This window comes from Cervus canadensis, chromosome 29, assembly GCF_019320065.1.
Source record: "Cervus canadensis isolate Bull #8, Minnesota chromosome 29, ASM1932006v1, whole genome shotgun sequence".
NCBI lineage: Eukaryota > Metazoa > Chordata > Mammalia > Artiodactyla > Cervidae > Cervus > Cervus canadensis.
In genome coordinates this window covers 22613709-22626494 of record NC_057414.1, presented here as the reverse complement: position 1 = coordinate 22626494, position 12786 = coordinate 22613709, and the positions used below count along the sequence as shown (strand labels likewise).

Here is a 12786-nt window from a genome sequence, read left to right as displayed (position 1 = left end):
TGATTTTTAAGTGCTTTAGTTGCTCTTTTTTTAAACACTTAGTTCTGGTCAGTTGATATTTATATTGCCATTTCCCCCAAATCCAAACAGTATAAAACTGCACTGAAACAATTAAGCAATCATTCAGTCAAGTTAATGAAATGGCAGGTTAACACAGATTCATTTTAAACAGCAATTGTGTGTTAATGTAGACATGCTTTCCTTTTTTGTTTAATTTTCTTTTGGTAAGGGGATTGTGTGATTATGTGCAGTGAAAAAATAATGCAATTGATTTTATTTCCAGAATCCTACAGTTGAATATATGAACTCCATATATAACCCAGTGCCTTGGGAGAAAGAAGAGTATTTAAAGCCTGTACTAGAAGATGACCTTTTACTTCAATTTGGTAAGCTGAACATATGGTATCTACTTTAAAGTAGGGTCATTTGTTATGGCAGAATAGTGGTTAGGTTTTATAGGAGATATGTTATCTCCTTGATTCTCAAAAGATCTGGGTAGTTGGTTTCAGTAGGTAAGTTAAGTCACTTGAAAAGTGAGTCACGCCAGCAGTTACCAGGGAGGGCTATGAGCTTGGGATAAACATTGTGTACAAGATGTTTGGAAACATAGGAACATTTAAGAGAGTAGTTTTTCGTTGGCAGACTAATTTTTAATGTAACTCAAATTGATAACTTTTAAATCTAAAAAAATTTAAATCAGATGAAATATTTAATAGATTTAAGTAAATTGAGCAGTATTTGCTGCTTTTACCTCATCATCAGATAATTGACTTTTCTTAAGATACCTAATTTACAGAGTAGTTGTTTTGGTGCAGAGCAGACCATGCAGATTCTCATGGGCTTACCCATGTACACTAACTAAATCAGCCTGCCTTGTGGCGGGTTCACTCATTTATTGACCGTAGCTTTCTTTCTGAGTTATTTGCTCTGTGCTTTGGTTCATTCCTTATTGAACTGGAATCCTGTGAAAATTCACTTCGCTTCTTACTCATCCTTTATAGATCTAATTTATTGGAGTTCGTGATTTATTATTATTATTTTTAAGTTTATACTTTCTTTCATGTTCTGTGCCAGCTGGGTGACATAGAGGGCTTGCTGTCTTTAGATCAGCAAGACTGGTCTAAATAGACACACACCATCACAGATAGTAGTTTGACAGTGTATATTTGAGCAGTTCTCTGAAAAGTGAGAACTGTGGGAAACCACTCATTTCCCTAAGAAGTACCATTAACGGGAGTTGTATGGCAGTGTGATGCTATGGAAAGAACCTTAAGGTATGATTCAGGGACTGCGTGACCCTGGACAAAGCACTTACGCTTTCTGTGTTTAAGTCTTCATCTGCAAAATGAGAACTGGGGCCAGATTTCCAACTTTATCTCTAATTCTAAAATTTGGTGAGGCCTAGGTTGATTCTTTCTTGTTTTTATAACCTCTCTCAAATTTTATTTTCTCCTCAGAAGTGACCAAAGTGATCTCTCTGATACATGACGAAATGCCCACTAGGTGGTCTTCATGACACCCTAAACTCAAATTGAACACTCACAGGTTAACCAGTAGTATGTTAAATTCTGTGGAAACCTAACCAATGAGTCCTTCTTGTAGAGAGCCCATAATCTAATAGTAGGTGTGTTTTGTTTTTGAGTGAGTTACCTGTATTGTATTAATAATGTATGGTGGAATCTAGTAAGTTTCCTGAGAAGTAGGAAATACAGGGCAGCTCAGAAGAGAAAGCAGTTACTCAGATCAGCAGATGCTGAGTGCTGTGTGCTGTGTGCTGAGTACTGAGTACTGTGGACGCAGACCAGTATTGAACTCTTTACTTTCCAAAGGTGTGTACACTTAATACCTGTCAGGGTAAGTGCCTAATGACCGAGAATTTGTTATTACTAGTAAATAGATTCTAAGGAGTTAGATGAAGAAGTCATGACTGAGGTTTGGAACAGTTAAAAGGCCTAGGGAAGGAAGTGGACCTTGAACTGGGTATGCTCATTAGTGTACTGTTTGCATCTCTCAAAGGATCTGTGGGCTTCCCTGGTGGGCCCTCGTTAGGACTCCATGCTTCCCCTGCAAGGGGCACAGGTTCAGTCCCTGGTTGGGAAACTAAGATCCTGCAGCCAAAACAAAAAAGCCTCACAAAGGATCTGTGCTCCTGGCCGTTGGTGGAGAGAGATGGAAGAGAAGGTCTTCATTCCCCTGCCTCTTGGCTTGGTGACCGACCTTTTCACCTCCACTGCCCTTCAGTAAATATTTATTGAGCGTCTGCTTTGTATTTTGGCTTTTGAGGATATAAAGATGACTAAATTTAAAAAGATGACTAAGAAAATAAGTGATGAATGTATAGTGTAAGAGGGGAGAAGTAACTATACGATGGAGAAACCTGGCAAACACTACCATAGCCAGGTAATCAAGGTTAGCATCATCAATAATAAGTCATGTTGATAGTATGAGCCCTTTGTATGATGTGATGAAAATAACACTTTACTTCAGTGGTCTTCCCTCGAGACCAGTAACCTCAGTATAACCATGAAAAGCCATCGGACAGACACAAAGTGAGGGACATTGTACAGAGTGTCTGGCCAATACTCCTGAAAACTGTCCATGTTGTTAAAAACAAGGAAAGCCTGAAAAACTGTCATAGCCAAGAAGGGTTTAAGCTAAACACATGTAGTATTCTGGGTGAAATTTTGTAACAGAAAGGGGACATTAGGGAAAAACTAATGAAATCTGAGTGAATAAAATGGAGTTTAGTCAATTTTTTTTTTAAGTATGGTATAGAATTTGAAACATATTCCACAAGGGGTTAATATCCATTTCATATAAAAGACTTCTTAAAAATTAAGGGACAGAGGATCAAACAATTGATGGAACAATGGAGAAAGATACGTGGTTGGACTGTAGAACAAAAAAAGGTATAAAAATAACCCAACAGCAAGTTACCATTTCTCACTTCCTAGACTGGTAAAGATTTTTATAGCGCCGTCTGTTGACCAGGCCATGGAGAGATAGGCACTGTCATACACTGCTAGTAGAATCAGATTTGACAGTACCTCACAAACCTGGACGTGAACTTTCAAACTGAGCAGTTTCTCTCGTAAGAATTGGTCTTGAAAATGGCCAGTCCTGGTGTCTGAGTGATTCCCTGGGCCCAGCAAAGGGACCAAGTTTCCAGAGCCTTGAAGACAAGGGGTAACACCCCAAAATATGGACTCATTTTCCACTCTACCTTCATTGGCCGAGCAGCTGCCAAGAACAAAGGTCGCATCTCCCGATACCTGGCAAACAAATGCAGTATTGCCTCACGAATCGATTGCTTCTCTGAGGTGCCCACCAGTGTTTTTGGGGAGAAGCTTCGAGAACAAGTTGAGGAGTGGTTGTCCTTCTATGAGACTGGAGAGATTCCCCGAAAGAAGCTGGATGCCATGAAGGAGGCAATGGTTCAGGCAGAGGAAGCGGCTGCTGAGATTACTAGGAAGCTCCAGAAACAGGAGAAGAAACGCTTGAAGAAGGAAAAGAAAAGGCTGGCTGCAATTGCCCTGGCTTCTTCAGAAAATAGCAGTGCCCTGGAGGAGTGTGAGGAGACAAGTGAAAGACCCAAAAAGAAGAAAAAGCAAAAGCCCCAGGAGGGTCTTCAGGAGAATGGAATGGAAGACCCATCTGTCTCTTTTTCCAAACCCAAAAAAAAGAAATCTTTTTCCAAGGAAGAGCTAGTTAGTAGTGATCTTGAAGAGACAGCCGGTACTGGAAGTCTTCCCAAGAGGAAGAAATTTTTTCCCAAAGAGGTAACAGTTACTGACCCTGATGAATCAGAAAACAAGACGGTCCCCAAGAAAAAGCGGAAATTGTCCAAGGAGGAGCCACTCAGCAGTGGACCTGAAGAGGCTGCTGCCAGCAAGAGCAGTGGCTCCAAGAAAAAGAAAAAACTCCGAAAGCTATCCCAGGAAAGTTAGAATGGACATCTTCCTAGTGGGACATAACTTACAGAGGTATTCCCCATCCCATCCCCTAGAGCCCAATAAAAATAAAAACAAAAAAAAAGAAAAGAATTGGTCTTGAAGATACACCTCCAACGCTCTGAAAATACATAGAAAACATGGTTCTTCATTGCAGCATTGTAATTCCACGATGTTGAGAACAGCCTAACTGTCCACAAATGGGAGAGTGGTTGAACAAACTGGCACGTCCATACCACGCAGTAGTAATCCTGTCTTAGCGTGAGCGGAGCTGGTGCAGAATGCTGTCCAGGACAGCTGTCTTTTTTGTTGTTTTCATTTCTGTTTGTAATTTTTTGGTTGCTCTCTGTGTCATGTGGGATCCTAGTTCCCTGAACAGGGATCAAACCTGCACCCCCTGCATTGGAAGCACAGAGTCTTAATCACTGGACTGCTAGGGGAGTCCCAAGATGTAGTGTCAAATGAGAAAGGCAAAGCTCAAGAGTATCTAGTATGATGCTCTTCGTGTAGGAGAGATTTGAGAAAATGCTTATGTGTCTGGTCACTTTTGCGAATGAAGTGCAGGAAGGATAAACTGGAAACTGAGATTGGCTGCTTGGATTTGTGGGACAGACATGGAAGCAGAGAGCAGAGGCTGCGGTGACAGGTGAGGGGTGACGCCGTCACTGGGTGGGTCTTTGTGCAGCTCTGACCTCAGGATCGTAGTCAGGTTTTATAGCCTTCACATCATTAAAGAAACCAGCAGTGATGAGGCTGAATGGGTATGAGGGTGGTGTTGGTGTGAGGTGGAATGCAAGCACTAACAGATGGACTAAACCGTGATACAAAGGAATAATGTAACCCTACTGCAGCGGGGGTGGGGGGGGGGAAGAACTCCATGAGACCTTGACTGGATGTTGTGCTGAGGCTACAGAGAAAAAGAACTACATCAGTGCTATAATCCAGTAAGAAAAGAAATTTCTTGTGTGGGGGTGCTCTGTGTGTGTGTGAATGTGTGTGTACTCAGTTGCTCTGTCATGTCCAACTCTTCGTGACCCCATGATCTGTAGTCTGTCAGGCTCCTCTCTCCATGGGATTTTCCAGGAAAGAATACTGGAGTGGGTTGCAATTTCCTTCTCCAGGGGATCTTCCCAACCTCGGGATTGAACCCGTGTCTCCTGCATTGGCGGGCAGATTCATTACCACTGGCAACATGGGATGCCCTTCTTGGAGGGTATGGATTAACAGTTCTGACACTTCTCACATATGCCAGAATGGAAGAAGTAAGTTAATATGAATAAGAGCCAGGTTTTTCATTGTTGGAGAAGGAAGTTGAATTGAAGGATGAAATGAATCTTGTGATGACAGATTAGAATCAGAAGTCCAAATTCACAGTATTTCTTATATAGGCAGACAGATACAGAAATACAGATGTGTGTGCATATAGACAGAGAAGTATAGATGTGAGTGGATTAGTATAATACATATTTATATATTGTCTAGCTCTGCTGAAGGGCCTAGAAAAATGTCAGTATGAGCATCCCTCATGTCCAAACCTTGATTTACAATCCTTTATTAATATAAGGTGCCAGGGGTCCTGAGAGAGGTGATTGATTCCATGATAAGGCAGGGAAAAAGGGAAAATACAAGATAAACCTGGGACATCTTGTTCCAGAAAGTAAGGAAGTACTTAAGAAAAGGTGAAAAGAGGAGACTTACCTAAAGAACACAGGAAGCCAACCTGAAGGAGCTCCTAATGGACAAAACTGGAAAAAATTGAATGACACAGAAAATGACAGTGTTGAGTTTTAACCCTTAGGATAATATAAATGTCCATGAATTCATACTGACATGAATAATCAAATAAATGGGGAAGAATTAGCTCCACTTTAGCATAGAATTTCTATTAATAAATGTTGGAGAAGAGAGAAAAAATCAGCATTAGGCAATGACTGCAGTAGTAACTTGCCGAGAAGAGCCACCCATGGATGCTAAGATTAGTAGTGAAAACTTAGGTGGGTGCGATAGGATTTGCATAGTTCAAAGTATCTCCCCCAAGAAATCTGTTAAAAGGAGACGTTAACTTTTGTGGAAAAACCAAGCAGACCCCACCACAACTGAGTGATCAAGGTTAACATCACCAGTAATAAGCATATTGACATCATGAGCCCCGTTGTGTAATACTTTGAGGAGACAGCATTGTTTCTCTGTTGTCTTTGCCAAAAGTGTATAACCTCATTCCAATAATGAAAAAATCATCAGACAACCCCAGGTTGAGGGACATTGTACAGAATTACTGATGAGTATTCTTCACAAGTGTCAAGATACAGTTATTGGGCACATTTTTGTATAAATGGGTCACAGTGCTAGTATTTTTCTTCAGATCTTTTATGTCTTTGTGGAGTTTTAAAAATCTGCCGCTATCAATTGTTGATTGAGGTGTATTTGAATCCCTGACTGTGATTGGAGGATTTTCTGCTTTTACCATTAATTCTGTCAGCTTTTGCTTCATGTATTTTGAAACTCTCTTGTGAGATTTATTCTCATTTATAATTGTTAGGTCTTCCTGATAAACTGACTATCTTTTGTGGTAGTTTCCAGCTGCCAAGATGGAGTGTCCAGGTGATTTGCACTTCCTAAGACAGAATGTAGATGTGGCACTTCTTCCTGAGTGTGGTTAGGACTTTGAATTAGACTGTTTTGATATACTGTAGATATGAATGTTAATGTTTACTGAATCCTTTCTCATTTTCAAAGCTATACACTTAACCTTTAATTTGTAATTATCTGTGTACAACAGGCCTACTGTATCCAGGAGTTCTGCCTCTTTGGATTCAACCAACTTTGGATCAAAAATATTCAGGAAAAAAAATTCCAGAAAAAAAAAAATTTTGAGTTTGCTGCCCAGTGGCAACTACTTACATTGTATTTACAACTATTTGTATAGCATGTATATTGTGCTAGTTACTATAAGGAATCTAGAGATGATTTAAAATGCTGAGTGTAAATTGCCATTTTATACAGGAACTTGAGCATCTGTGGGTTTTGGTATCTGAGGGAGATCCTGAAACAGAGCCCCTGCAGATACCAAGGGACAACTGTATTATTAATAAAGTTTTTATTCTGACTAACTTAGTGCAGCAGAAAGCAAAATAGAGAAACTAGCTGAAACAAGCCAATTTCTTTGTTCAGTGCTTTAACAAGGTGGTTTGCAAACAGTTCAAAGAATTTTGAAGACAAGATACACAATGCGAGTTGTAGTGGGAAGTAGAGAAATGGTACCACCATCCTTTAACAGTTTGGCAGTATTTTGTTGCTGTTGTTAATTTTGGGTGAATTAAATAGTAGATGAATCTATAGTTTTTTAAAGCAAAGAGTCAGTGTTCTGCTAGACTGATTATCCTGCACTGCTTTTATAACAAGTTCAATTTAGGCGTTAGTCTTTATATAATATTATTGTGAAAAACTTAGTATTTTGTCCCAATTCTAAAGAATTGTTGCGAGTAAAGACTGAGTGGGGGGATAAAGTCCTGCTTCCCTCAGTGCTGCTCTGAGGAGACGGTATAATACCTGCATTGTTTTTATTGCTTTAGGTTGATGTGAAAGTTAATTAGACTGGTCAATGGACATTGCAGTTTTGTACAACTCACTAGCTCCGCATATTAATTTCTGTTTGCAGAATTAATGATTTACATATATTAACTTCTGTAGCAGAAGTTACTAATTTACATACAGTGAAATTAAATTTAAATCAATTTTTAATAATATTAGGAATTAGGATATTTAACAATATCAGCACTGAGACAGTGTATAGATTGCATACCCCCTTACCCAAGATGAAAAACTCAGTGAGTGTACAGAATTCCTCACCTCCATGTTGTCCTTAAGGAATATCCAGATGTAATACTTGTTTTTCTACAGGTAAAGACCCAGAGACTAGAGGTGGCCCTCTAGTGATGGCAGGAACATGGGCTAGAAAGGCAGGCAAGAGTTTGGATCAACGTTCCCTCATTAAACAACTATGTGACTTTGGGCCAGTCAATTTCTCTGAAATTTATTTTTCCCATGTTTTAAAACAGGGATAAATGTTTATATTTTAGGTTTGTTTTGAAGATGAAATGAGATGTAATACATGAATTTGAAAGATACCCGATCAATAAATACTAGCATTTTTTTCCCTTCTACTTTTTTTGCTTTGTCCTGGGTTTGATTCAGTGCAGTTACTATTTGTGTGTTCAGTTTAGCCAACTAGACTAACAGCATGTTCTTTATAAACCCAAAACAATTTGGATATTAAATAGTTAAACGTACTTGTACTAATTATTCTCAGTTGGCTGCGTAATAGGCACTTAGTATATGTTTACTTGTAACACGTGTACCTGCTTTGTTGTTATAAGACGGCCTGAAAATGATGTCCGTTTACTTTTTAGACGTAGAAGATCTTTATGAGCCGGTGTCAGCCCCGTTCTCCTATCCCAATGGGCTCAGTGAAAATGCATCTCTGGTTGAGAAATTGAAGCACATGGAAGCCAGGGCACTATCTGCTGAAGCTGCATTGGCTGGAGCACGTGAGGACCTGCAAAAAATGAAGTAATTTATCAATCTTACAGAAAATTAATGGTTTAGGTCCCTCAAATAATACAGTTCAAGGTGAAATACAGTAAAATATTTCATGCACTAGAAAGCACAGTGTAGATATTTAATTTTAGTAATATTGAGGATATGCAGTATTTTTGTATATTGTGGCTACAACTGATTAACATAAAATTCTATTCTCATATACTTCTATATAATTACTTTTATATTAATGGTAATTGTTCTCAGGAGTGTTTTCCTCTTGAGTGCGTTTGTTACTTAATACTACCTTCTTTTAAATTACCTTCTTTCTAATAGCTTTCTCCACTTGCCTTTTCTTCTCCTAGGCTTTTTAAAGTATAGGGATTAATACATTTTACATTTTGGGAAATACACAGGTGAAATGTTTGTTTTTAAAGAATCAAATGATAATTATGGTGAAGTATGTAATCAGAAAACTAGCTCCATAAAATGGTTTTCTACAGTGCGTAAATTAGCATTCTGCTGGCTTAGTACTTGTCAGAATTTTACATGTATACAGATCACCTGGGTAACGCAATAGACTACAGATTCTGATTTAGGAGGCCTTGAATAGATAAGAGTCTGAGATTCTGGAGGTATATATACCTCCAGCTTAACCTGTTAGATTTGTAAGTTGATTGCTACTGCCTGAGTACCCATTTAATGGTTTGCCAGAATGTCCAGCAGGAAAAATAGTCAAGCGGATTGTAGTTTCCCTTCCCTTTTTCTGATATTTTATGTTGAATAACCTAGTAACCAAGAACTCTCTTATCTGCCTCTTTACACTTCTTTCCCACGTATACCTTATAGGTTCCTGATGTGTTGTGATCAGAGGGGAAACTGAGTTTTAGAGCCTGAGTGGATGGTGTTGGTGTGTGTAAATAATTTCCAGTTTGTATCTGCTTTCTGCCCATATAACCTTTCCATGATATAATAAGATTTTGGAATAGTAGAAATAATAAAGTGAACAGAGTCATAGTATGCTTATTTTGTTCGGTCGGAAGGTATCAACAGCCATAATTTGCAGTTGGCTATGCTTTTGTGCTTTGCAGAAGGAATGCTTCCAACTGGGTTTGAATATGCCTGTTGCTTAAAATCCAGCAGGGGGAGCTTTTCGTTGCTTAAGATAGAGCGTGATTTAGAGGCTCATCACACTCCACACTCCCCTTCTACCTCTCCCTCAGCCTCTAGCCTTTCCTTTTTTCATGGTCCAATAAACTTGTCTCAAGGGTGTATTTCAAATTGATTACAGACAATTTGCTCAGGATTTTGTGATGAACGCAGATGTCAGAGCCTGCCCGTCATCTACCACTGCCAATGCAGACCTCCCGGAGGATGAGGACGGTGTTTATTTCAGCTCCTACGGGCATTATGGGATACACGAAGAAATGCTCAAGGTTAGAAAAGAGCACAGATGTGCCAACTCCATGCTGAAGGAAAGATAGAGTGAAACTGGTTCTTAACACACATGCTGTGGTAGAATTGCCTTTTTTTTTGAGAACTGCTTTTTAGATCTTTTTGGTACTTGATAGCTCATCTTACGTTGAAAAGATTATAGAAGCATCAGAATTACTATAAATTCTACTTAAGATCATTGTTAATCTTTATGAGATTACTTTTGCTTAAAACAGAAAAATGGGAAAAATTCCTAATGATTTTAGGCTTCTCAAGAGCAACTTTTAAATAGAAAGAAATAAATTATATGTTTGCCTTTTAATGTGTGAAGGAGAAATTAGTGTTTTAATTAGCAGTACTGTCATTAGTTTGGGCAAAGAATAATTCTTTGGTACAAAGTTGTAGATAATTCTCACAGTTATAGCATGACTTTTTTACATTTGAAATCAATGATAGAATTTCCTAAATCAGATCAGATACTTGAATTTGGTTGGTTTTAATTTTTATAATGGTAATATTTATATAAACTATAAGTAGATTTCTAGCTGTACCTGGTATAATAGATACATTTTATCATCTATTATAGATTATGAAATAGCAAAGTGTAATTTTTTAATTTAGTAAAAGTGAAAATATCTAACAAATGTTGGAGTTTAAAAATTATTGAAAAATTTAGATGTTTATCTCTGTGAATTTTAGTTGTCACTACCTTTTTTTTTCTTTCTTAAAACCAACAAAAGAAAAATCCCCTTTGAATCCTTCCTCAGAAGATTGATTTATTTTACGGAAGCCTGAAGACTGTGTTCCTTGAAACATACCTATTTAAAATAACCAGGGATATTTAATAACACCTATATATTTTGTTGAGTCAGTTTTGCAGGATCGCAGAGTTGGAGGTTTGCTGATTAATAGTAACTGTAATTATTTGTAGTCTTTTAAAGCAATGTCATGTCATTTCTTTACTACTGACTTGTCAGGGTTGGTTGTGCTTTTTGTTGTTACTTGGGTAGTTGCATAGGATTGCAAATAACAGTTATAAGTAAGAAATTATTTTAAGTCCAGGATGAATTTATTTAAAAGAAATGGATATACACCGTTTTCCTCGTTAAAATTAATTTTACTGTGTCTAGAATATTTTCTTTAAAGGAGTTTTTCTTAGCCCATGTTTGTCATTTTAAATCACCCCATCGGTTTCAATGCCATGAACCTTTAATGTTTTTGATAGGGAAATTGTATTGGGTTTTTTAGACTGGTAAGTTACCGAGACGCCTAGAAGATAGTACATCTGAGTGCTCTCGGTTCAGTCGTCTGGGAATCCAGTTTGGATTTATTTCCAAATCTCTCTCCTGGACCCTTGTAGCTATATTTCAGTAACTAGAGGATCTTCATACCTGATGGAGTATCTTTAAGTCCTTTTGATGTACCTTAAGAAGTTCCAGCTGAAAGTTACCAGTGCCATCTTTTCTCTTTTAGATCTGGAATCACTTAAGAAATCTTATTAATATAATTTGCCATGCCTTAATTCCCCTTAGCTGATACACAGTGTAACTACCTCTCCTTGGATCATAGGAAATATGGATATAGTTTATTCAGAAAGAGTATTTGTCCATTTTATATTTTGCTAAGTTACATACTGTGGACAGATATGAAATGTGCCTTATGTCACGCAATATTTCTTCTGTTTCCTATCAAAACAATTTTTAGCACATATAATTTGTTCAAGGTTGTGCTACTACCAGAGTCTCACATGATCTTTACAAATCATTTAAAATTGAGAAGCCATACATACAGGACACTTATTTTTATGCTTAGAATTGCCTTGCTTTTATAAAAATATTATTTGGATTTTTTGTTGCTTAGTCTCAGATACAGTATTTTAATGACACTATTTTGGATATGCCTTATTTAATGATTATAAGTAAGGATAGTTTGTAATCTTATTTTCCAGAATCAAGATGAAGGTAACTTGGAATTCCAGAGATATAATTGATAGCAGAATAGATGACATGAACTTTCAAAATCCTTCACCACTTTATCTTTCTGAAAGGAGTTGTTGCTGATGTTTTAAATCTGACATGTATCACACTCTGTTCCCCCCCCCCCCAAAGAAAAACATTGTTTATCCCGGTGAACATTTATCCAGATTATTAGTACCATTAAATAATTTTTCTTCATTTTCCTCATTGTATTTGTAGCTGACTCAGTCATTCTGTCCACCTTCATGAGCCTGTGTTTTAAAACATGCTGTTACTTATATCAGTAAAATTTATAGCATATAATTTTTCTGTTGTCTTTAGTCTCATACTTAAATTTTTAAAATATTTGTAGGAATAATTCCATGACACCATGTACTAGTCTTAAAAGATTATTTTGCTGCTTAATATTGAGAAGCAAAAGAACCCCTTATTCTTTTGTGTTTCTTAGTTTTAATAGGTGAGTGCAAAAGATTATTTTATTTTTGTTTATTACCTTATTTTATATTGAACAGTTTTAGTTTTTTGTTAGAATAAATTTTTAGAAATGGTTCGAGGGCTTGTCTTTAATTTGTTGGATTTTCGCATTTAGTGGATTTTCCTCTCAAAAATTCATTTATTAAATCAAACCTCTGCTATGTCCAAAGCACTGTGTTTAGTATACTTTGAATTTCATTGCACCAGGGTGAGCATATGAGTGGAAGCAGATGGATGTGTAGGAAGAGCCGGATGAAGGTTTATAGTTGAGCTGAGCAGCAGTGCATGGACTTAGGACGGGAGTTGGGGTGCTAGTGGTTAAGTTAGAGCCATGTGCTTGGTGAGAGCTTTCTGAGTGACTGCCTTCTTGACTGATGTTCACCCGTTGTGGGTTTTGTTATGTCAGCAAAAATCAC

The 12786-nt window shown here is 37.6% G+C and overlaps 1 protein-coding gene across 1 annotated transcript in view; it reads left to right on the top strand.

The window, feature by feature from the left end:
- Window positions 1–12786, top strand: part of PRMT3 (protein arginine methyltransferase 3) — a 123006-nt gene that overhangs the window by 4158 nt on the left and 106062 nt on the right. Inside the window, exons 5-7 of the mRNA XM_043451398.1 lie at window positions 284–386; window positions 8360–8519; window positions 9778–9922. Coding sequence (XP_043307333.1) covers window positions 284–386; window positions 8360–8519; window positions 9778–9922 — 408 coding nt within the window. The remainder of the gene's footprint in view (window positions 1–283; window positions 387–8359; window positions 8520–9777; window positions 9923–12786) is intronic.